This window comes from Ascaphus truei, chromosome 4, assembly GCF_040206685.1.
Source record: "Ascaphus truei isolate aAscTru1 chromosome 4, aAscTru1.hap1, whole genome shotgun sequence".
Lineage (NCBI taxonomy): Eukaryota > Metazoa > Chordata > Amphibia > Anura > Ascaphidae > Ascaphus > Ascaphus truei.
The window spans coordinates 288165616-288189423 of NC_134486.1; the positions used below are offsets into that span (position 1 = coordinate 288165616).

The 23808-nt window shown below is 41.1% G+C and overlaps 1 protein-coding gene across 1 annotated transcript in view; it reads left to right on the top strand.

Annotated features, from left to right (window-relative positions):
- FIG4 (FIG4 phosphoinositide 5-phosphatase) overlaps positions 1-23808 on the top strand; it is a 380709-nt gene that overhangs the window by 28912 nt on the left and 327989 nt on the right. Inside the window, exon 3 of the mRNA XM_075595029.1 lies at positions 12718-12813. Coding sequence (XP_075451144.1) covers positions 12718-12813 — 96 coding nt within the window. The remainder of the gene's footprint in view (positions 1-12717; positions 12814-23808) is intronic.

The following is a 23808-nucleotide window of genomic DNA, read 5'->3' on the forward strand; positions in this document are numbered from 1 at the left end:
CCCTGCACATCTACACTATGAATAAAATGTATATTAAAAAACATAATTTTCGGCCGAGATTTTCGCTGGCAGAGGCGGCTCTCTTAGAGCAGCTCTTTCTGCAGCAGAAATGTATCGCCACGTCAGGCCTTTTCAGAGACTTGATCCTATCGCTGGCAGCAAATCGCTCCTTTTGGGAATTTTGCTATGAACGGTAATGAAGGCTTGCTGAATACCGTGATAGCAACGCTCCAAAAAACGGCGATTTAAATGCCCTGGAGATAATTTTTATCAACCTTTACTGAATGAGGCCCTAAGTGAGCTGCAGGAAGAGAGACCGGGGGGGCGTGGCGGGGGAGTGACGGGGGCGCGGCCATGACGTCACCCGGCAGGTTCGCCCTCATTGGCTGAACCGCCGGGGGCATGGCCTAGCGCTCCGTCGCGAGTCCTGCTCTCAATTCTATTGAGCGCAGGAGAAACTCTCGCCACAGCACTGCGGCCCCCCCTCGCAGCGGGCCCGGCGCCATTGAGGGGAGGGCTCTCGAAGCATGCGGGGACAAACCCTAAGACTCTAAAACCTGCCTCTTCCTTTGCATTCCCTCCCCTACCTGTTTATTTAGCCTTTCTTCATTGAGGTGCAATCCATCCTTACCTAAAAGATAGCACCTCTCAGAGAAGGACTCCCAGTGCTCTTAAAACCCCAAACCCTCCTTCCTACACCACTTTCTTAACCATGCATTAATCTTCTTAAGCTCCTGGGGTAGTGTGTGGCACTGGTATTTCAGGAAATACTACCTTGGAGGTCCTTGCCTAAATCTTGTGTACTAGATCCCTAAAATAATTTTATGACACTCCATTTTTGTCTAACTTTGTACCAAGACCACCGGGTCAGTCGCAGCCCCTCCCAATGATCTGTCTACCTGATCTGCAATGTGCTGAACCCGTGACCCCAGGAGACAACAAACTGTTTGGTTCATGCGGTCACGGCAACAGATTGCCCTCTCTACCCTCCTGATAATGGAGTCCCCTGTGTGCTGCAGGCAGTGTTCCCCTTTGGCGGCCCTCCTGCTTCTTTATGGTATTTGTGGAGATTACTAAACAGCATGTTAAAAGAAGGCAGCTTTGAATTTATCTGGGGAAAAAGTCAAAGAACAGGATTCTTAGTTTATGAAAACATCATTTTTTTTTTTCTGCCACCACATTATTTCTCTGTTATTGTTTTGTCTTGATTAAAGGCAGCCTTTAAAAAAGTTTGACTCATTGTTTTGCATAAGAGGGATTTATTTTGCATGGTAATAGAGGTAATATGCTAATTATGCAAGCTACTTTTATTATTTCTCAATCTCGATATGTGAACTCTTTTTGCTAGATAAAAGTCTGCAGGATAAATGATTATTGGGATCTTCATCAACACCCAAGGACGCCCACATGTGATTATAATGTCACAGCTATCTCATTATTACAAATCTCATTCCTTTTTAATTGAGGTGCTAGAGGATGCAGCAAATATACAGCATTAAAGGGAAAACATTTGTTTATTTGTCTTTCATTTCTATTGCTGTAATGAGAAGGATAGTCCTTTATGTTGTTGAGAGAGGGCCCACTAAGTTGAGAAATTAAAACTAAAATACAGCTCAACACCGTTATAACGCGATCCGTTACAACGCAAATCCACGTCTCACGTGATGCAAGGGTGGATCCCAATTTTTTATTTGGACAGTTTTTAAGTTCGCTGGATGCATGTAAGATCACAGAAATCATTTGCATACAATTCTTTGCGGGGGGCACAGGGGTTACAGAGGCCCCCGCGCTTCCCGAAGACATTTAAATTAAATGCCGGGGAAGCGGCGAAGGCCTCTGTAACTTCTCCTTGCCGTGGTTCAGACGGCTTCAGTTGGCACGTCACCATAGCAACGCGCTGTCATGATGTCAGCCATCAGAGCCAAGGAAAGGGGGGGGGGGGGCGCAAGGAGAGAGGGACATCTAACGCGATCCACTTATATCGCGATGAGATTCTTTGGACCCCAAGCACCGCGTTATAACGAGGTTGAGCTGTAATTTTTACGCTTATTACAAAACACCTCTAAAAACACAACATATATCTCGGGTGTAATAGAGGTCATGAAAGGGACTAGAAGAAACCGAAATATTGGTCAGTACAGTACTTATCCTATTTTCCCAATTCCACAGTGTGGAACTTTTCATACAGTAGATTTGCTAGCACTTCTGTTACCCTTCAACAGATTCTGCCTCAACCAACAAGCATGCGGTCCAACTCTCCCTATCAGCAAAGCTTCCTGATGCCTCGCTGAAAATAATATAGTTTTGTATTCCTTTTGCATGGCAAAAAAGTTCATGCCAGTGCATGTCAATGGAGTATTAAGACATTGCTCCTACAAATCTCCCTGACAGAGACTTAACATGTTTGCATGTATGATTTTGAGACATTTCATGAAAGCACACAAAGATAAATAAGTCTGTTCTTACTTTAAGAAACGTCTTCTTGCTCTTTCAGATATGTTTTTTTTTAAATCTGATGCTTCTTTCAGGAGATATACTGTTAGCATTTGAAATATTAAGTGTCCGGTGAAAATGAAGCTCTCCTCAGTGCCCATTGCAGTGTAAAGGTTACCATGGAAACCGCAGGAGCTGGTGATCAAGAAATTAGTGGGTTTTTTTTTAACACTAACAACAAATATTTAAAAAAAAGAAGCCGACATGCTCAGAGGGCAAGATACGAGTTAAACTCGTATACGCTTATGGGGAGGGATTGCTGATTTAAAAGCAGCAGTTCCCCCACCTCCCTCCAAATGCAGTAATTTCCAATGAACAAGGGAAATGCTTCTGGTCATAGTATTAACTCCCTTTCTACTTGTACTGACTTTCTGGCAGTCACACAACTCTTTAAAGTGCCATGACAACGGAGGTCAGTATCTCACAGGGGTAAGGCTTGAGATGGTTCTAGAGATGGTTGAGGTAAAGTGGGGAAAAAATGAAAGAATGCAACATCTACTTTTTAAAACGAGTTTAGCTCTCTGCTTCAATACGCAGTGTTACAGACAGATTGTAACATGTTTGACTGTCTTTAGCTTGTTCCATTACCTGTAAAGGCACACGTGTCCTCTCCTTCTTCTGCTTTGTCCTGACAGAGAGGAGTGTCGCTGCAGGAAATGCTATATAATTATGAAGTCTATTCTCCATGGTTCCTCCTGAGGATAAAACAACATTTTGTACACAAGCCAATTACATTAAGTGGTGTACAAAATATCTATTTTGGTAAGTTTTGTGTAACTGACCCTCTAATAATAAACATAAGGGGTTTTGCTTTTAGACCTATTCATGTGAACTTTCAACCTGTTGTCACATTTGAAGACATAGGCTCATCATGTCATCTCAATGGAGTTTTTGTTGTATAATATTTTATGTGCAATAAAATCAGGAAAATCGTAAATTACATCAGTGCACAGAATAATGCATTGTAAGTTTTTTTTTTCTACTCCTTTATTACTCCTTTATTAATCAGTAGTTATGTTTGTTTCTACACAATTAATGGAATAAACAGAACGGATCCTGTTAAGACATCAAAGTGTTCTCTAATTCCACATGCAAGCAGTGCTGAAGTTCGTGTAAGGCCGCACTTATAGTGCCGACGCGGACGTCACGCTGCGGTTGCTGTAAAAATCAAATTTAAGTGACTTCCAGCGATCGCGACCAAGCGTCACGTTGCGCATACTATAAGCATACGCGATGGCGGCAATACATATGTTTTGATGCGACGTCGCGTTGCTTTCGCCAACACTATAAGCGCAGCCTAAGTGGTCTGGATGTGTTGCTGGCATGTTCTTGGTGTAGTGAGCATGCCTCAGTAGGTGTAAATCTGTGATTCCCAGCAACATTCTACATTGCGGTCTCTCTGATGGTAGAGCAGGATGTTGCTTCATATGTAACACACTTCAGTAAAGATTATAATTAGCTTATCAATTTTTCTGTCCCTGTCAACGTTATTAACTGGGATATATAGTTAACCTTTGCTTCAAGCATCTGACATGCCACTAAAATGTATACTCTGTTTGCGTGCAACCTTGAGTAATTGGACATTTCTATTTGATAACTGCAATTTTGAAAATGAGTTTACGTAGTTGCACAGCAACCTAAGCAGGTCAGTCACTTGCTTACAGATTTAGAACATAGTTCCTATACTTTACCAACTTTATACCTAATTTTTCTGCATATGCAGTACCAGTTGGGGGCTTGTGCCTTAAAATAATTCTGTGCTTGTGCCATATGCTTGGATATCACAGCAGGCGGGGTTGGCGGGGGGGGGGGGAGGGGTACTGGAGAGGGAGGGTGGGGGGAGAATAGACTTCATGGGGGAGGGGGCGGAGAGAGTGGAGAGGAAGGGGATGGGGAGAGAATGACATGAATTGAGTATTCCTACCCCTTGGTTCAGCTGTAAGGTTTGAAGGGGTTAACTGCAGATCAGCTACTCCCTGTCTCCTGCTTGTCCCACCTCCTCTGATGATTGGATCCCCAGTGTCAGAGGAGGCGGGGCCAACACTGGACACTAGAAGCCGCTCCAATCGGCAGTTAACCCATACAGCTGCCTGAGAGGCGGTAGGAGCCAGCTGGAGGAGGGATGACCCACCCTATCCGCCACCCCTGATCTTCAAGCCACAGGGGGGCATCGGATGGTCGGGTGGAAGGAAGGGCCCTAAACTGAACTCTCTCTGATTCAGGAAAATCCAACAACCGCCCATCCTTAATAAGATCTTTTGATTTTCTCATGTACAGCACACCTGTTTATGGAACAAGAGTTAATACACAGCTCTCTAGCTGACCCACTTTCCACCGTCCACAAAGGTCCCTCAAATAAATAATATCTCCCCTCCATATGTCTCCATATACTATCTGTCACTAACAGCACACTTGTGAGCACATGACATACAGTGGTGTGAAAAAGAACGTACACCCTCTTTGAATTCTATGGTTTTACATATCAGGACATAATAACAATCATCTGTTCCTTAGCAGGTCTTAAAATGAGGTAAATACAACCTCAGATGAGCAACACATGACATATCAGTGTCATGATTTATTTAACAAAAAATAAAGCCAAAATGGAGAAGCCATGTGTGAAAAACTAAGTATACCTTATGATTCAATAGCTCGTAGAACCATCTTTAGCAGCAATAACTTGAAGTAATCGTTTTCTGTATGACTTTATCAGTCTTTCACATCGTTGTGGAGGAATTTTGGCCCACTCTTCTTTACAACGTTGCTTCAGTTCATTCAGGTTTGTGGGCTTCTGTTTATGTACAGCTCCCTTAAGGTCCAGCCACAGCATATCAATCTGGTTGAGGTCTGGATTTTGACTGGGCCATTGCAACACCTTGATTCTTTTCTTTTTCAGCCATTCTGTTGTAGATTTGCTGGTGTGCTTGGGATCATTGTCCTGTTGCATGACCCAATTTCGGCCAAGCTTTAACTGTCGGACAGATGGCATCACATTTGACTTTATAATACTTTTGTACACAGAGGAGTTCATGGTCGACTCAATGACTGCAAGGTTCCCAGGTCCTGTGACTGCAAAAACAAGCCCAAATCATCACCCCTCCACCACTGTGCTTGACAGTTTGTATGAGGTGTTTGGGCTGATATGCTGTGCTTGGTTTTCGCCAAACGTGGCGCTGTGCATTATGGCCAAACATCTCCATTTTGGTCTCGTCTGTCCAAAGGACATTGTTCCAGAAGTCTTGTGGTTTGTTCAGATGCAACTTTGCAAACCTAAGCCGTGCTGCCATGTTCTTTTTAGAGAGAAGAGGCTTTCTCCTGGCAACCCTTCCAAACAAACCATACTTGTTCAGTCTTTTTCTAATTGTACTGTCATGAACTTTAACATTTAACATGCTATCTGAGGCCTGTAGAGTCTGAGATGTAACTCTTGGGTATTTTGCAATTTCTCTGAGCATTGCACGGTCTGACCTTGGGGTGAATTTGCTGGGATGTCCACTCCTGGGAAGATTGGCAACTGTCTTGAATGTTTTCCACTTTTGAATAATCTTTCTCACTGTAGAATGATGGACTTTAATTGTTTGGAAATGGCCTTATACCCCGTCCCAGATTGATGGGCAGCAACAATTGCTTCTCTAAGATCATTGCTTATGTCTTTCCTCCTTGGCATTGTCTTAACACACACCTGAAGCGCTTCTTTTAGTGTGAAACGCGTTGGTAGGGCAACGCTATTGCTATTTTTTGTCTTATAACCATTAAATAATTTTTTATGGAAACCACACTTTTCTTCTCATGATAATTTTTTCAAAGTTTGGATGCTATCAGTAGTGCTCTGTTACTTTTTTTGTATATCTTTGTATCCTGTTAATGAGCTACAGTTTGAGTTTAAAAATACAATATATTGGGTTTGTAACATAGTAGATGAGGTTGAAAAAAGACATGCGTCCACCAAGTTCAACCTATGCTAAATTTAGACAACTGATACTTTATCCTATATCTATACTTACTTATTGATCCAGAGGAAGGCAAACATAAAACCCCAGTGACATATCATCCAATGATATCTCATAAGGGGAAAAATAAATTCCTTCCTGACTCCAAGAATTGGCAATCAGATTACTTCCTGGATCAACATCCTTCCCATGTTTACTTTTTTGGTATATCACTGTATATGTTTCCTTTCTAAAAAGATGTTCAACCTTTTTTTGAACAAATCTATTGTATCTGTCATCACAGTCTTCATGGGTAATGAATTCCACATTTTAACTGCCCTTACTGTAAAGAACCCTTTCCTTTGTTGCTGGTGAAATCTCCTTTCCTCCAATCTTATGGGTTGACCTGTGTCCTTTGTACTGCCCATGGGATGAATAGTACTTTTGAAAGCTCGTTGTACTGTCCCGAATATATTTGTATATACAGTAGTTATCATATCCCCTTGTAGACGCCTCTTTTCTAATGTAAATAAATCTAATTTAGCTAGCCTCTCCTCATAAGTTAGATTGTCCATCCCCTTTATTAATTTGGTGGCTCTTCTCGGCACTCTCTCTAGTTCCATAATGTCTTTTCTAAGGAGTGGTGCCCAAAATTGTACTCCATATTCAAGGTGTGGTCTAACTAATGCTTTATAATGGGGCATAATTATGTTTACTTCCCTTCCATCCATTGCCCGTTTAATGCATAATACGATCTTGTTTGCCTTTGCAGCTACTGCATGACTTTTTAGCACTATTGCTAAGCCTGCTGTCTACAAGCACTCCTAAATCCTTCTCCATCAAGGATTGCCCCAATTTATCCACATTTAATTTGTAAGTCGCCTGTTTATTCTTGCTTCCTAAATGCATAACTTACATTTATCTGTATTAAACCTCACCTGCCATTTACCTGCCCAAGTTTCCAGTCTCTCCAAATCCTTCTGGAGAGAAATGACATCCTGCTCTGATCCTACTACCTTACACAATTTAGTATCATCAGCAAAGATGGAGACTTTCCTCTCGGTGCCAACCTCAAGGTCATTAATAAACAAGTTAAAAAGCAAGGGTCCCAGTACCGATCCCGGAGGTACGCCCCTCACAACCTTAGCCCAACCTGAAAAGGTTTCATTTGTGATAACCCTCTGTTGTCTATCCTTCAACCAGTTTTCAATCCAGATGCATATATTTTCACTGAATCCAATTTGCTTTATTTTGTACACCAACCTCTTGTGTGGAACCGTATCAAAAGCCTTTGCAAAATCTAAGTAGACCACATCAACTGCATTACCCTGGTCTAAATTCCTACTTGCCTCTTCAAAGAAACAAATAAGGTTAGTTTGGCAAGATCTATCCTTCATAAATCCATGCTGACTATTACTAATAATTGTGTTTTCCATTGAGTATTCCTGAATATTATCCCGTATTAAACCTTCAAGTAGTTTCCCCACTATTGAAGTCAGGCTTATAGGTCTGTAATCCCCGGTTGTGACCTAGCTCCCTTTTTAAATATAGGCACCACATCTGCTTTACGCCAATCTTGTGGTACTGAGCCTGTGGAAATTGAGTCCTTGAATATTAAATGTAATGGTTTGGCTATTACTGAACGTAACTCCTTGAGAACTCTTGGATGTATGCCATCGGGGCCAGGTGCCTTATTTACTTTAATTTTATCAAGCCGCCTTTGAACAGGTCAGGACTTTTTCCATGAGTCGGGGCTGTCTTCAAAGGGGACTTAATTGTCACGGATGGTCCACTAAAAGTGACACGTGTTGGTTAAACGTTCATAAATGATGAGCAGACATCACTGTCGGCCTCAAAGAAAACGTGACGTTTTTTTTTTTTTCTCTGTTGGAAACCCTCGCAGCTGATTTACGACCGGGGTGGCTTTATGTTGTTTCAATGGTGAAAGACTGTACTTAAGTCTGGGCAAGGTTTTCTGAAAATCAGATTTTATTTGTCTTGGACCAAACACGTGAAGTTTCATCTCTGCGCAAGTGACCTCTTGTAACGGACGTGCTCGCCACAAACCGGGACCGGACTGCGGGGCTGAGGTGGGGATATGAATACACCGACCTTAGGCCGCGAAGCCGTTTCTGGATTGTGCAGTTCGTAGTCGTTTAAAGGGTTGGAGAGGCCATGGTAATCCGTTGACACGCTACGGTCTGGGTTGGAGACGGTAGCAACATCGATATCTAAGCAGGGGTTCGGCAACGGGAAGTCAGGTACACTCCGCTTCAGCGTAGGAGCAGCAGCAGCGCGGGAGTGGCCTCTGCACGAGGAGCGGGAACGGCCCATGGTACCGGATGCAGCAAAGGGAGAAGGCAGACCAGCCAAGGCACACCGCCCGTCAGCGCAGGCAAACCAGCGCTTCAGTACAGGAGTCCAAAACAGGCCTTTGCGAAGAGAGAGAGCAGCAGACCTCAGGACTCAGAAGGCAGACCTCTGCTATGGGAAAAGGCAGCAGGTCACAAGAACCAGGAACAGGGAACAGGAACCAGGTCTAGGAACTAGGAACAATAATACATGAACAGGGCGGCCAAACAGGTAGCTTGTGGCAAACACAGTTACATCCTATGGGAAAGGACTATGCTCGGTACTGCGGCAGTGTGAGAGAATAGTATAAGAAGGCCAGCGGACCAATCACAGGAGAGAGGTGTTAGGGCATTCCTCCAATGAGAGCACAGAGGCAGGACTGTAGTAATTGCCTGCACAGGTGGATGTGAGGGGAGGTTGTCTGTAAACTGCACAGTTCTATAAGGAAAGGGTTTCCACCAAACCCAGGAATGGATTCCTTACACCTCTCTAGGAAAAAATCCTGATATATGGTAACGTAATGTTATAGGGATTTCTGTTTTATGTTTTATCCTATTTTAAGAAACTGTCCTGCATTTACTTTAATTGTATGTTCTTGTCATCCTTTTTCTGCAATATAAGCACTGTATTTGTATATATATATATATATATATATATATATATATATATATATATATATATTAAAACATTTAATAAGTAATGCTTTGGGCTCTGAATTAATTTTTGCACGCTCTAGAGAGAGTATTTACATTTTGGACACATTTTGCTACAACAGATTTTTGTGTTACGCGCATAGTTTTTTCTTTAATCAACAGGGACCTGAGACCCTGGCAGATATATTAATTATTTACATCTTTTGTTTGCATAATTTCTCAGATGGTGGAAGTGGATAGATGTGATTGTAATTGAATAAGGGGTTAATATTAACTGATTGAAAGTACCTAGCGGGGTGGAAAGGTGAGTTGGCTCGAGTAGCCGTGTGTATTAACCCTGATTACATATCTAAGTCATGTGCTCACTTGTGTGCTTTTCGTGACAGGTGTTATATGGGGGTGGATTTAGGGGAGATATTGTTCATTTGAGGGACCTTCTACCATATGCACAGTGCCGCTGACAGATTTCCCTGGGCCCAGGACTTGAGTTAAGTCGGACCCCCCCGTGTCGGCGGGGTGCAACCCCTCCCCCATTTCAAACCTCACGAGCTCCATTTATTTCCCCCCTCTTCCCATGTTTTTCTCTCCCCTCCGTCTCACTCCCTCTTCCTCACTCACCCCCGCCGCCTCGCATGTATTTATCTCCCCTGCGTCTCACTCTTACTCAATCTTTTCCTCACCCCCTCCTCTCATTCGCCCCACCTTACGTCAATTACCCCACTCTCGCTCAATCCCCCACCACAAAATACCTACCAACGCCCCCCCATTCCATATTAAAAAGACCCCCACTCCCCCAATACATATTCCTCACTCTTACTCGATCTTTTCCTCACCCCCTCTCTCCTCTCTTCGTCCCCACCTTATGTCAATTACCCCACTCTCGCTCAATCCCCCACCACAAAATACCTACCAACGCCCCCCATTCCATATTAAAAAGACCCCCACTCCCCCAATTCATATTAAAAAGACCCCCACTCCCCCCATTCCATATTAAAAAGACCCCCATTCCATATTAAAAAGACCCCCACTCCCCCCATTCCATATTAAAAAGACCCCCACTCCCCCAATACATATTAAAAATACCCTTACTCCCCCCAATACATATTAAAAAGAGCCCCACTCCCCCCCATGCCATATTAAAAAGACCCGTCACACGCCGCCAGAGGCTGGAACCTCGGTGTGGGCCATATAGTGAGGAGGCCTGCAGCTGATGGAAATCCGGGGTCGCAGCCGGGCCTGGCCAGAGGTTGGGGCCAATTTGCCGTGCCGGCCGCCGGACCCCCTGCAGGTATCGGCCCCGCGACACTTGTCCCTTTTGTCCCCACCTGTCGATGGCCCTGCGTATGCAGGTCATGTGCTCAGAGGTGTGGCATACATGACATGCCATTTTACTTTTGTATATCTAGTGTATTTATTTATTGAAGACAAATGCTTCATTGTAGAATATTGTGAGAAAGGTTTTGGTTATAAGATTTGGACCTTTTTCTAGAGTTGCTGTGTCGCCTTATTTAAGTTGCTTATCAGACCCTAAAGAATATTGGAATTAAGCTTAGTCATGTGCTGAAGCTTCTGGGTAAATGAAGCTCTATAGATCCTTGGAGGATAAGTTTAATGGCAATATTGAACAAGTAATTGCATTTCTAAAAATATATTCACCTGCAGAATTGGCTTCCATAGGCCCTGTGCATGTTTCACATGGTGTTCATTTGAACTGACTTGACCTATTTGTGTTTTTCTTATGCAGATTGCCATGGTAGCTGGGATTTGTTTATATTCAGTGGACACTGTTTTGTAGTAGTGGCCCTTTCACTAACATGATTGGACCAATCATGATGCTTGAATTGCTGTCGTAGCATTGTATTCCTGCCCGCTGTGCTTCTACTCCCCTGATCAAAAGCACGACTCGAAAACACACTTGCAAAGTGTGCGTTTTGCTACTGGCACCAAGTTAAGGTCACCCACAGGAATAGTAATCATCCTGTTTTTTCTTTGAAGTAATGAAACGGAACATGATTAACTTTTTATTAAGTTCATTTATGTTGCAAAGTTCCCTTTATTATGAACACGTGCTTTTACACTGATGTAAATGGCATAATCAATTTCCCCATCTGGACTGGTTATTGATTATCATTTATTTTCTCTAGAGCTACATGTTTAGTAGAAAGGGTTTGGTGCATAGATGATGCTTGAAATGATGCAATAGGGAATCAAATGAAAATCTTACTCTCATCCTTAATTAACCTTGTAGCACGAGCTACAGAAATTGTAGCTTTATTGAATAGGTAATGCAACATTGTATAAGTTAACCACTTCATGTTATGTTGTGAAAAATGTTTTTATGTTTCCCGTAGTTTCAAATTGGTTTTACTCAGAGGCTTTCTACTTGATATAAGCGATTTTTGCACATTATCCTACATTATTTATTTACTAACTCATACTTTGATTCATCTATTGTAACTTATTTAAACGTTGTCTTAAAGTGTATAAGCCATACAGAATTAGGTGGGCTTTTGTAACATTTTAAGCCTAGATAAGCATTTAAAAAAAATGTAAATTACATTTGAAAATGTTTATCCTGTTTTTACGATGTTTTTGCTTTTGTTGTATATGGATGCTTTCATTTATATAGTCTTCAAACTACACATGTAGCCCTACTAACTTTCTCTGGGACTGCGTTCGACTGTGGTCTTGCTCACTTGATAAACTGCTGTACATTTTAACTTTTAAATGGTTTGTTGCATATTCTGGTGCTTTCCTTTAGTTGTGACAATATTGCTATTTTACAGTTTTTTAATATTAAGTATTTTATACTAAGTATTGGGACTGGTCTTTATTTCCTTTTTTGTTCTGATATACGAGCCATCAAAGCTGTCTACAACTTAACCCTATTGCTATCCGACGGTCTCATGGACCTACTCGAATTGCAACCATGTGATTAATTTGTGTAACCTCTCAACGTCATGAATGGAAGAGAAAGTCCTCTTCTTCCATCCAGATTGCATTCACAGATTTCCTAGAGAGATCCCCTAAAATGAGCAACGGTGCCATCATTTTCTCAGGATAAGTGCACTTCGTGCCATCCCTTGTCATGTTGACAATGCCATAAAGGCACAAAGTATACCTGCGTTATGAATGGAATTATGGTGTTGAGCATCAATATTATTACATGTGTTTTTTTTTTAATTAAATAAATCACTTATCTCCTGCAATGCTACTTCTTCATAAATAAATTAAAAGCAAAAATTGCCAAATGTGCATAGAATGACTCTTCTGCCCCTGTTATTCTCTAGGTTTTAGCCAATGTTAGCAGGAAACATGAGAATGCTTCCAACAGCAGGGATTTCTTCCTCTATTCTATTTTGAGAGTTAAAGCAGCTTTGGGCCAGGTATGTCATCATTTTTTAGAGAGATCTAATTAAGTTAATGCCTTATTTATCGCTGCTTACTTTCACGCTAAAGGTTACATGTCAGTCTGGTAAAGTTCATCAGTAAAAATGTTTCTTTGATATGAATCTTGGTCCATACTGTTTGGGCAGATGTTCACTTTAATGTGCAGTCGTCCTTTTTTTTTTTTTTTTTTTTTTTTTTTAGACCATATGCTCTTCTCTACTTTATTTCAAAATGTTATTGTTTTGAATGTAGACTGTGAATCTATTGGTGGCCAAATTCCCTGCAAACAGAGGATGTGGGACTACAATGACGTTGAGGTTGCATCAACCTTAGTTTGTGTTGGTTGTAGCTGTGGGCTTGTGATTGGTAACAGAACTCATAAATTAAGTAGCATAAGCAGAATATCTGTATTTTTTTCAGATGGATACTGTATTGTAAAAGATTTAGACACAGCAGATGAAACAGTGGTTGGCTAACTATCTCCTGTCAGGGGGAGGGAATTGATTACATAAAGCTGCAGTTTAAGCAAAATCCTACATGTGTGTGTGTGTTTTTTTTTTTTTAAATACATCAGTTCTGTACTATGAGAAAATACTTGTAGCATTAAAAAAAATTATATTATGTAATTAGCATTTTTTGTTCCTACAGCAACCATTTACAAAGTCACATCCCCTTCTTGTCCTGAAACAGGCTCTGGCACACCCCTTTTCGAGTCCTGGCCTCTCTAGCAGTGCACCAATTGTATCTAGTGACTGTCTGGTCACATGATCTTCCCCACAGAACTTTGCATCTTGGGTTTTCTTCTGCTGAACTTGCAGTCATTTAGTGAACCCCTGAGCCGAATCTTTGCTGATCGATCATAGGAGAACGGATCGATTTGGCAACTTAGCTAATTACTTTTCAGTGTGTAGAGTGTACTGATGCAGTTATTGAATGGAATTTTTTATTTATTTATTTAAATTTTTTTAAATGGCAGCTTGAACTGCAGCTTTAAGAGGACAATTCTGTGTTGAAGGTCAAACAAAATGTCACAAAAGGAATCAAAGTAATCTGCTTCCTTAAAAAGATCCAATCACCCTTAAAGTAAGAAGGGGGTAAGATGGTCCGTGGTTCACAGCAACTTCAGCAGCCAACGCATGGATGTCTAAAAAAACTTTATTGATCGCTAGCAGCAAACATCAGGCAACCACTCTAACATGTTTCGTCCAGGCTATGGACACCCTTAAAGTAACACTTTTTCTTGCATCCTGTTAATGGAAATAAATCATGTTTCTCTTGTCCACGGGTCTGCTGAAATGTAAGTATATTAGCTACTTACATTTATTTGTTTGACTAATCGCTTCATAATTACTATGCAAACAATGGGCAAACAGAACCCAATTCGCCTGTAGGTTTAGGGGCTGACAAGCCATCTTCTCAACAAAAGACAGTAGATAAAGACGGTTAACATTTTCAAAATAAAAAAGTTACAAATTCATATTCTTAAAACAAAAACAAAAAGCGCAAAAGATACACCAAATATATTACAAGTGATTCAAACTGGATATTAAACTCTGTAGGCGATGCAGCTCTAAAAAGAAATGGTCTCCCAGTGTGCATGTGTGAAAAAGCAAAAGAAATGAGGTGCAGACACCCTCAGGAAACAATCGCCATATCCTCTTTGTTTAAACCGCAGGCTATGGAAGCGGCTGAGCCCAGGATCGTGCTACTGTATTGAGAGGCGCGGTTGTCCTGGTGAAAACAACACCCGCTGCTTGTTTTATCATCAATCTTGTGAGTGTGATTTATGCTTTCTGATGCGTGGTATCATTAAAACAGATAACACTTTGTCCTTTTTGGCTTTTTTCATTAGGTAATCTGGCTATTTTTCCTGTTACTGGAGAAAGTGTAGTGGGGCTCACTTAGTCAGCTGGTTGAATGCAGAATTTCCCGTGCGAATGCAATAATTCAAATAGTGCAAAACCGTGCAAAAAAGAACAATTGTGCACGTGATTAAATATAACTTGTCAACTTTAAAGTGAACAGATATTAAAATGCACGAGTTATAACCCCCAAAAATATTGTGAATAGAATGAAATAATAAATACCACCACTAGTGTATAAATCCATGTCATTTTTCCTTGGTTTCTTTATTACCATATGGACTATTTTTCAACACTCTGGTTGTTTGTTGCAAATCCTGGTGGGCCATGATTTTGAGATTTATCTGAATCCATTTCTGTATTTAGACATTTTTTTTAGATCCTCCTGCCTTTTCTAACTATCTTTTATTCTATCCACTTCATTCAGAGATATGAATCTGTGTGTCTGTGTGTCTGTGTATCTCTCTCTCTTCACTCTCACTCTCTCCTCTGTTCTCTCTCATGGACTGCTCACTTCAGGTCCTGCCACAACATTTCAATGGGGTTTAGGTGTGTACTTTGACTAGGCCATTCTAAAACACAGAATTTCTTCTTCTGCACCCATTCTTTTGTAGATCTGCTTGTATGTTTAGGATCATTGTCTGGCTGTATGACCCATTTTTGGTTCAGCTTCAGCTCACGGACGGAAGGCCTGACATTCTCCTCTAGAATCTTCTAATACAATGCAGAATTCATGGTTGTTTCAATGATGGCAAGCCGTCCCGGTCCTGAGGCAACAAAGCAGCCCCAAACCATCACACTCCTACCACCATGCTTGATGGTTGGGATATGAGGTTCTACTGTTGGATCGCAGTGTTTGGTTTTCGGCAATCATAACGTTTCTCATTTAGGCCAAAAAGTTGTACCTTTGATTCGTCTATCCAGAGAACATTGTTCCAGATGTCGTGTGGATCATCTATGTGCTCTTTGATGAAATTCATACAGGCAGCAATGTTCTTTTTAGAGAGCAGTGGTTTCCTCCTGGCTATCCTTCCATGAACACCATTCTTGTTCAGTCTTTTCTGATTGTTGAGTCATGAACACTCACATTAGCCGAGACGAGAGTGTCCTGCAGATCCTTGAATGTTACTCTGGAGGTCTTTGTGTCTTCCTCTATGATTTGCCAGTTTATACTTTCAGGGATTTTGTTGGACGACAGCTCCTGGTTAGAGTGACTGGTCTTGAACTTTCTCCATTTGTAGGAATGTGTCTGACAGTGGATTAGTGGAGCCCCAAATCCTTAAAAATGTGGTTTTGTAACCCTTTCTAGACTGATGAGCAGCAATAATTGCTTTTCTGAGGTCCTCGCAGAGTTTTATTGACCGTGTCATGACTTGTTTCCACACACCTGTATTGTGAAGATTAAATTTGCAAAGTTTCTAATCTTTTATATAGGGTGGGACCTTCCAAACTCACCCCTGAAGATCTAACTATTTAAACACCTGATTCTACAGTAATTATCCCCTTTAATTTAGTTGATAAAAATCAGGGGTTCACTTACTTTTGCACATGCCCTTACTCTTAATTACTTATTGTTTGTCAAGTTCATACATCCTTTTGTTTCAAAGGACATGGAATTGGTTAATACTATATAAACCCTATTTGATATTTAAGAAAAGACTAGTTTTGAGTCAAGAAGGTTATCATGGAAAAACTATGGAATTCCCGTAATTGGGGTTAACAAACTTTTTTTGTCGTCTTTGCATCTCCCTGCTCGGTCCCTAATATTAGCAATATCTCCCCCAAAAACGTCACACTACAACCTCAATTCGCTCCCACCACCAAGAATAATTCTAGGTCTTGCCTGTAGAGCCCTTGGTCTCTGTTTACTAAGACAAATATGTAATTACCACAAGACCCAATGTAGCAAAATGTGTTTGAAAATCCGGTTACTCTCTTCAACAGGTGTTAGATTAATTTAGAGCCCAAAGACAATACTTATTGAATTTTAGATTTGATATATAAAAATAATACAGTACTTGGTTACAGAAAAATAATATCACAACAAGCGTACGATATAGATATGCCGACATTTTCATGAAATAAAAAGGGATATTAAACAGCCTAAACACGTTACCCCCTAATAGACACCTCAAAGAGGTCTCTGGGTTTGGAATATGAGAATTCTCGTAACGGCATTAACACTCCTTGTTGAATTCTAATTTTGAGTTCGCCAGATTCATAGACATTCGTCTTACCAGGCTACTCTTAATTTTGAGGGACAAAGAAATATCTGACGGTTGCACCCTCAAAACAGTGGCATGTCCACTTGATATCCCATGTCACAAAGCTGTATTTGTTATTCTTGTGACCCGATCAGATCCAAGATTTCTTTAGTCTTGGTAAAGACCTGGGAATGAATCGTGACCCTTTTAGTACTCAAAGGAGGGGGATGGGAGATTTCAGTTATGTATGGCCCCAGGACATCTGGTAGTTCTGGGTACTGTCACCAGACATCCATAAAATATAAATATATCGTTCTTTATGTTTTATTACCAAATAATGTTGGCACATTAATATGGGCCAGATTCAACTTCTGATAACCTCTATGAGCTGGAGAAAGAACAGGCACGTTTAAAATGTCATTTTAATTCCAATTGACTTCCCGTAGAAAAAGTAATTTTAAAACTCAAATTAACCTTTTGTGGGCTGTATTTGCAGCACACTACACAGAGAAAACCCATTGATCGTCACATGGCACATATAGTCCTATTATTACAGCTGCGACCGCCTTTATCCTAAGGCTGCCGTAGCCGCGCTGCTCTGATAACCGCGGTCAGACGCGGTCTGTTTTCTTTTTTTTCCGGAGCGGTTCGCAATATGTTAGCGCTCGGATTTTTAGCGCTGTCTGCAATACTGCAATACCGTCTAAAAACTCAGGTGGGCGATCACGAGCTGTTGTCTTAAAAGTCTAATAGCAATTCAACCTACAGTACAGCCGTACATTTTCTGCAAGTCTGTGTGCGCGCGCGCAGTAATTGTAAATGTGAAGATTTATACAGTATTACAAAAATATAACGTTGCGTCTTCGAATATAAAATTATCACATTTCTACCGTATATGTATTATTTAGTAATCAATACTTTTACTTCTTTTCATACTGTTTATTTTATGCGCATGCGTGTACTGTACAGTATGTCTCATTTGAACATTGTGGAAACGCATAGTCGTGTTACAGTATCACATTTCGGCGCATTAAACATTATGATGACATTTTGAAAATATTTCTTTGAACTGATAATCCATCATACAGCGCTCTCCCTCTTGCCCCCGCACACACACAAGGCTCAAGGATTTCAACTTCTTATCTACACCTCTCCCACACCATTCATTTGTAATGGATGGCTTTCTAAAAAGTTTTTTTTATTTATTTTTCGTTTCTCGACATGCCTACATAACAATTCTTGATATTCTGAGAATCAATCAGTATTGTTGCTTTTTAATTGCTTTTTAATTCTACACTAGTCATGCACGTTCTTTATGAGGTGGGTGGCATGCGTGTATAACTTCCCATTCATTTAGAAGTTAGTTCAAGTTTTTAAAATATTTTTTTTTGGGTTATCGACATGGGCTTGCATAACACTTCTGGATATTATGAGACTCAAGTTTTACAAATATATATTTTTTTCGGTTATCGACATGGACTTGCATAACACTTCTGGATATTATGAGAATCAAGTTTTACAAATATGTATTTTTTTCGGTTATCTTCATGGGCTTGCATAGCAATTCTGGATATTATGAGAATCAAGTTTTAAAAATATCTATTTTTTTCGGTTATCGACATGGGCTTGCATAACACTTCTGGATATTATGAAAATCAATCAGTACTGTTGCTTTTTAATTCCACACTAGTCATGTATGTTCTTTATGAGGTGGGTGGCATTGTACTGTGATTTTTATTTGGGGGTGTGGGGATCAAAACATTATGATGACCTGTAGAAAATATTTCTTTGAACTACAGGTAATCCATCATACAGCTTTACCCCCCTCCCCCCGCACACACACAGGGCTCATGGATTTCAACTTCTTATCGACACCTCTCACAAACCAGTCATTTTCAAATGGTAGGCTTTGTGGCTTTAATCTTCCCGAGCCTGGTCTCGCATTTCTGCGCCTGCATGTAATTCTCTTTGGGTGGGACCTTGTTGATTATTAATGCACATGCACCTCAATCACAATAGGGACACAGTGTATGAAAGGTGACTCAAATTGCATAGCCCACCACACTCTGATTTGTATCTGAACTTGCTCTTGTCCAGTTACTGCATTGTGCTTTATACCATCTGCATCCATGGATCAACCCAGATTCTAAGGACGCAGGAACCCACTCTCTTCCGCCGTGCCTGCCATGCCGAAAAAGTGAAAGGCTGGAGCCTTTTCCAAGCAACAGCCAAAGCGAAAGGCCAAGGCTAATAAAGAAAATCTTCTGACGACTCCAACGGCTAAGGCTTTTAAGAAGCCTTATTATGTCAAGAAGAAATTTGCTGATATATCATTAAAGCAAAACAAATGGAAGCCACCCCATCGAACCCACATTTCACCTTCTCCTGCACTCCTCGACGACGCTGCCGCTGCTCTCCCGGAAACCCACATTTCACCTTCTCCTGCACTCCTGGACGACGCTGCCGCTGCTCTCCCGGGAACCCACATTTCACCTTCTCCTGCACTCCTCGACGACGCTGCCGCTGCTCTCCCGGGAACCCACATTTCACCTTCTCCTGCACTCCTCGACGACGCTGCCGCTGCTCTCCCGGGAACCCACATTTCACCTTCTCCTGCACTCCTCGACGACGCTGCCGCTGCTCTCCCGGGAACCCACATTTCACCTTCTCCTTCACTCCTCGACCATGCTGCTGCTTCTCTCCAGGGAACCCCCAGGACACCTTCTCCTGCACCCCACGCTGCCGCTTCTCTCCAGGGAACCCCTATCTCATCCGCTCCAGCACCCATCCACTCACCTGTCCACAGCACCCCATGCACAACATCCAGCTCGTTAGTCCGCATGCTGAATTGGTTAAGTGTCAATATCCCTGAGAACTCTGGTATGCTGGTAAAGATAGATCTTCTTTTAGAGACCATGCTAAATATGGATCAACGAATGGAGAAGATGGAGAAGCGCATGGAGAAGATAGAGACTGACATAGCGGGGATACATAATTTGCTTGGAGTTCCTGCCCCTGTATGTCGGCTGCAGGAGCAGGAGGGTGGCATGGATGGGATGGATAGGACCTTCAACCTTCCATCACCAAGCGCACCCCCTCCATCAGAAGAATATGTGTTCATGTATGCCGTTGACGAGGCTGACATGACAACACCGTCAAGACCACGGCAGGAGACAACACAGACAAGGCGACTAAGACAGGAGGAAAGCATCCTCCCAGGCCACCTACCCTCGCCCGCTGCCATAAGCACACCCGCTCCCAGAATCCCACCCGCTCCCAGAATCCCACCCACACACGCTTGCATTCAGATGGTGTCCGACATCATCTTGCGCGACCTGTCCCAGCCACTCAGGGAGAAGTATAGGTTTGCAAGTGGTGGTATAGCCCAGAAACATGCCATGTACATTTTCATGCAGCACGTGAGCTACGAGGTGTACTTACAGTGGGCCCACAAAGTCAACTACGAAGGGAATCGCGTCAAAAAGGCTCTTCCTTTTAAAATTTAAGAAAGACAATAGTGGAGGAATTGCGGCGCTATCATTCCATTACAGATCATTTAATGAAAATCGTGAAAGACTCCATAAATGGCATTTTGCGGTATACAAGGCATCGTCCCTGGAAGGACAGACTGGTGGGGATCAAATTCGATGCGTGATTGATTATCTGTTCAAATGTTGATTAATTTTTTACTTACTGTACTGTACTCCAATAAAAATAATGTAGATTGTTTTAAATTGTATTAATAAATGTTTTTACTTACACTGTACACCTGTGAATGTTTTGACAAATAATGTAGATTGTTTTAAATTGTATTAATAAATAAATGTTTTTACTTACAGTACATCATACACCTGTGAATGTTTTGACTTACTGTACTCCAATAAAAATAATGTAGATTGCTTTAAATTGTATTAATAAATAAATGTTTTTACTTACAGTACAAAGGGAAGAAAATCAGGGCTCCACAGATTTGCTCAATAAACTAATTTATTGCCAATAGACTATTGGCTATAAATTAGTTTATTGAGCAAATCCGTGGAGCCCTGATTTTCTTCCCTTCGTTATACCCTGGATTGATACAGAGAATCCTGAACCAGGAGCACCGGTAGTTGTATCCCCTTTTTTCTGATTATAATAGTGTGCAGCAATTTATCATTCTTCTATTTACTTACAGTACACCATACACATGTGAATGTTTTGACTTGCTGTACTCCAATAAAAATAATGTAGATTGTTTTAAATTGTATTAATAAATAAATGTTTTTACTTACGCTGTACACCTGTGAATGTTTTGACAAATAATGTAGATTGTTTTAAATTTTAGTAATAAATAAATGTTTTTACTTACAGTACACCATACACCTGTGAATGTTTTGACTTGCTGTACTCCAATAAAAATAATGTAGATTGTTTTAAATTGTTTCATTGTGTCTCCTTTTATAACAAAATACAGTGTTTCTGTACAGTAAGTAATGGTTGGTTAATGTACAGTAGTAAACACAAGAATTTTGCGTTTCAACAAGGTTCCATGAGGCATACTGTACAGTACTGTACTGTATACTGTAGGCATGCACATCACATCAAAACAGTATTAAAACAATAGATACTGTACGGGTATAGAATACACATACTGTAATACATGTAGAATAAATGCATACTTTTTATTTTTGGGGTTTATGTATTGTATACTGTCTGAAAAAAACAGCATACTGAACTGTTTCAGGTTTTCTATAAAGCTCACAGTTATTCTATCCTAATCCATAAAAATGGCACTGACACTACTTGGGTAGATTGTTGTCTCCGGTACATGGATTTTAAAATCAGATTCAGCAATGTGCAAGCATCGTTACAAAAAGCGACATTATTCATCGAAATCCCTCCATTTGCCGTTCTCCGCCTGATGCCAAAGTTTATTTTCTGAGGAAAAAAAAAGTATTACTGTAATGGTTGGTTCAAATTAGTCAGTCCCCTAAAGAAGTTCCCACAGTCGGTCCCCTCGGTCAGTCCCAACAATAATTTTCTCGGGGGGCGTCTCTTGTTCACATACACGCATGTGCCTTGATGTGATGACACGCATATGCATTTCAACAAGGCCCCAATGAGACATACAGTAGGTTCATGCGCCTAGCTGTCCACCAATTGTTCAGTATCTACTGTAGAAGCTGCTCAGCCAATGATATTGCTGGACTACATTTTCGCAAATTGTGACTAAAATAATAGAACTACATAACCATAAGCAAAGCGATTGATTACAAGAGAATCGCATGACTGTGCATTGATATTGATATTTAAAAAAAAAGAATAAAATACGGCAGCCGTACTCACCATAGACTTTGCCAAACGGTTGGCGCCGAGCCACTGCCACCAGTCTCGTATTCTTGATTATACACGTAGTTGATAGGTGACAGCGGGCCTGCTACACCTGTAGTTGACAGCTGATGAAGCTGGAAATCTTTTTGGTACATGCAAGCTTGCTGATATCTGTACGTGAAATCCTGCTCAGGCTGCAGGTATCCAGGCGGGGATAGACAGCAAGGGTTGCCGGTCAGCAGGTTTTCACTGACGGTCGGACCGTTATTGGAAGCCGGCGCTGGCGCATGGCTTGCCTGGGACTGACGATTCTTCGTTGATTTTACCATGACCTTTCGCCTTTTGAAGTCTCCATGATCAAAGACACTGGAAAAATCTGGGACAACACACCAATACCCTCCTCCTGTAACTCCAGGTGCAGGATCTATACGGAAAAAATACGGATCGATACATAACTTTTTCCTTATTGCACGCTTCCACACACGAGAATCTGGTGAAAATTTGTAAAAGTCATAATTTTCGATAAAATATTGATAAATTTGACCAACTGTGGCCATCTTATCATCTGCTGCATTAATTGCGGACCATATTAAATAAACATATGTTAAATCGGGCTTTTTTAACACGTACTGCGGCGGTGTGCTCATCTCGGAACTCTGAACAATACTATAGAACACCAGACACTGTGCATTTAGTTTTTTAATATGAAATGCCTAAATTGATACAGTATTGTAACTTCTTCAGTACCAAGGTCAATTCACAATGGACCACTGTGGTATTTTTTAAACATCTGCAAGTCGACACATTACTGAAGCACATGTACAGTACTGTAGTGTACACATTAGAATTCATTACAATTCATGAATATCTGCCACCTGGCGGATACGCGAAGAATTTCACCCAATTAAATCCGAACCATTATCATTAAACCGATCAAGCGTGGGTGACGGCCGGCATGAATACGGCATGAATATTGCATTAACGTGGTCAAACGCGCTTCATTCTGAAAAAGTCACCGGAAAATAACCGAGAAGTGTTAAAATAAAAGTGGCCGCAGCTGTATACTAACCTTCAGCCCTGCCTGAGGGGCTATAATCTTGATGTTTAGGGTAAACATCTACTCTTTGTTGGCCATAAGTGGGGGAGGGACACTACAACAGCAGTGCTACATAGAGCAGTAAAATATATTTTCAAAGATATGGAAAGAAATGGTTCTATAACATAAACAGAGCAGATTTCACATTATAAGCATGAAATATAATCAATGAGTGCTTTTCTTAGCTGCACTGCTGGTTTGATATCTTGGGAACATTGTGACATTAGCATCCCTACCATCTCCCCAAGACATGTGATGTAACCTAAGAGCATGTTCAGCCTCATGAGTTTCCATGTTCTCTCACTCTTTTAAAGTCATTAATGTCTATGCCACCCATAGAGCTACAAACTAAGCTAATGGACAGAAGGAACAAAAAAACAAGGGCAACTGCCAATAAATGAACACTTGTCCTTGTATTGTCTGTTAACCCATTGCTGCAAAGGCCTTTTGCAGAATGAGTACTGCATTTATAACATTCAGAGTGGTAGACATCTGGTAGTAGGTAATTTCTTTGACGTG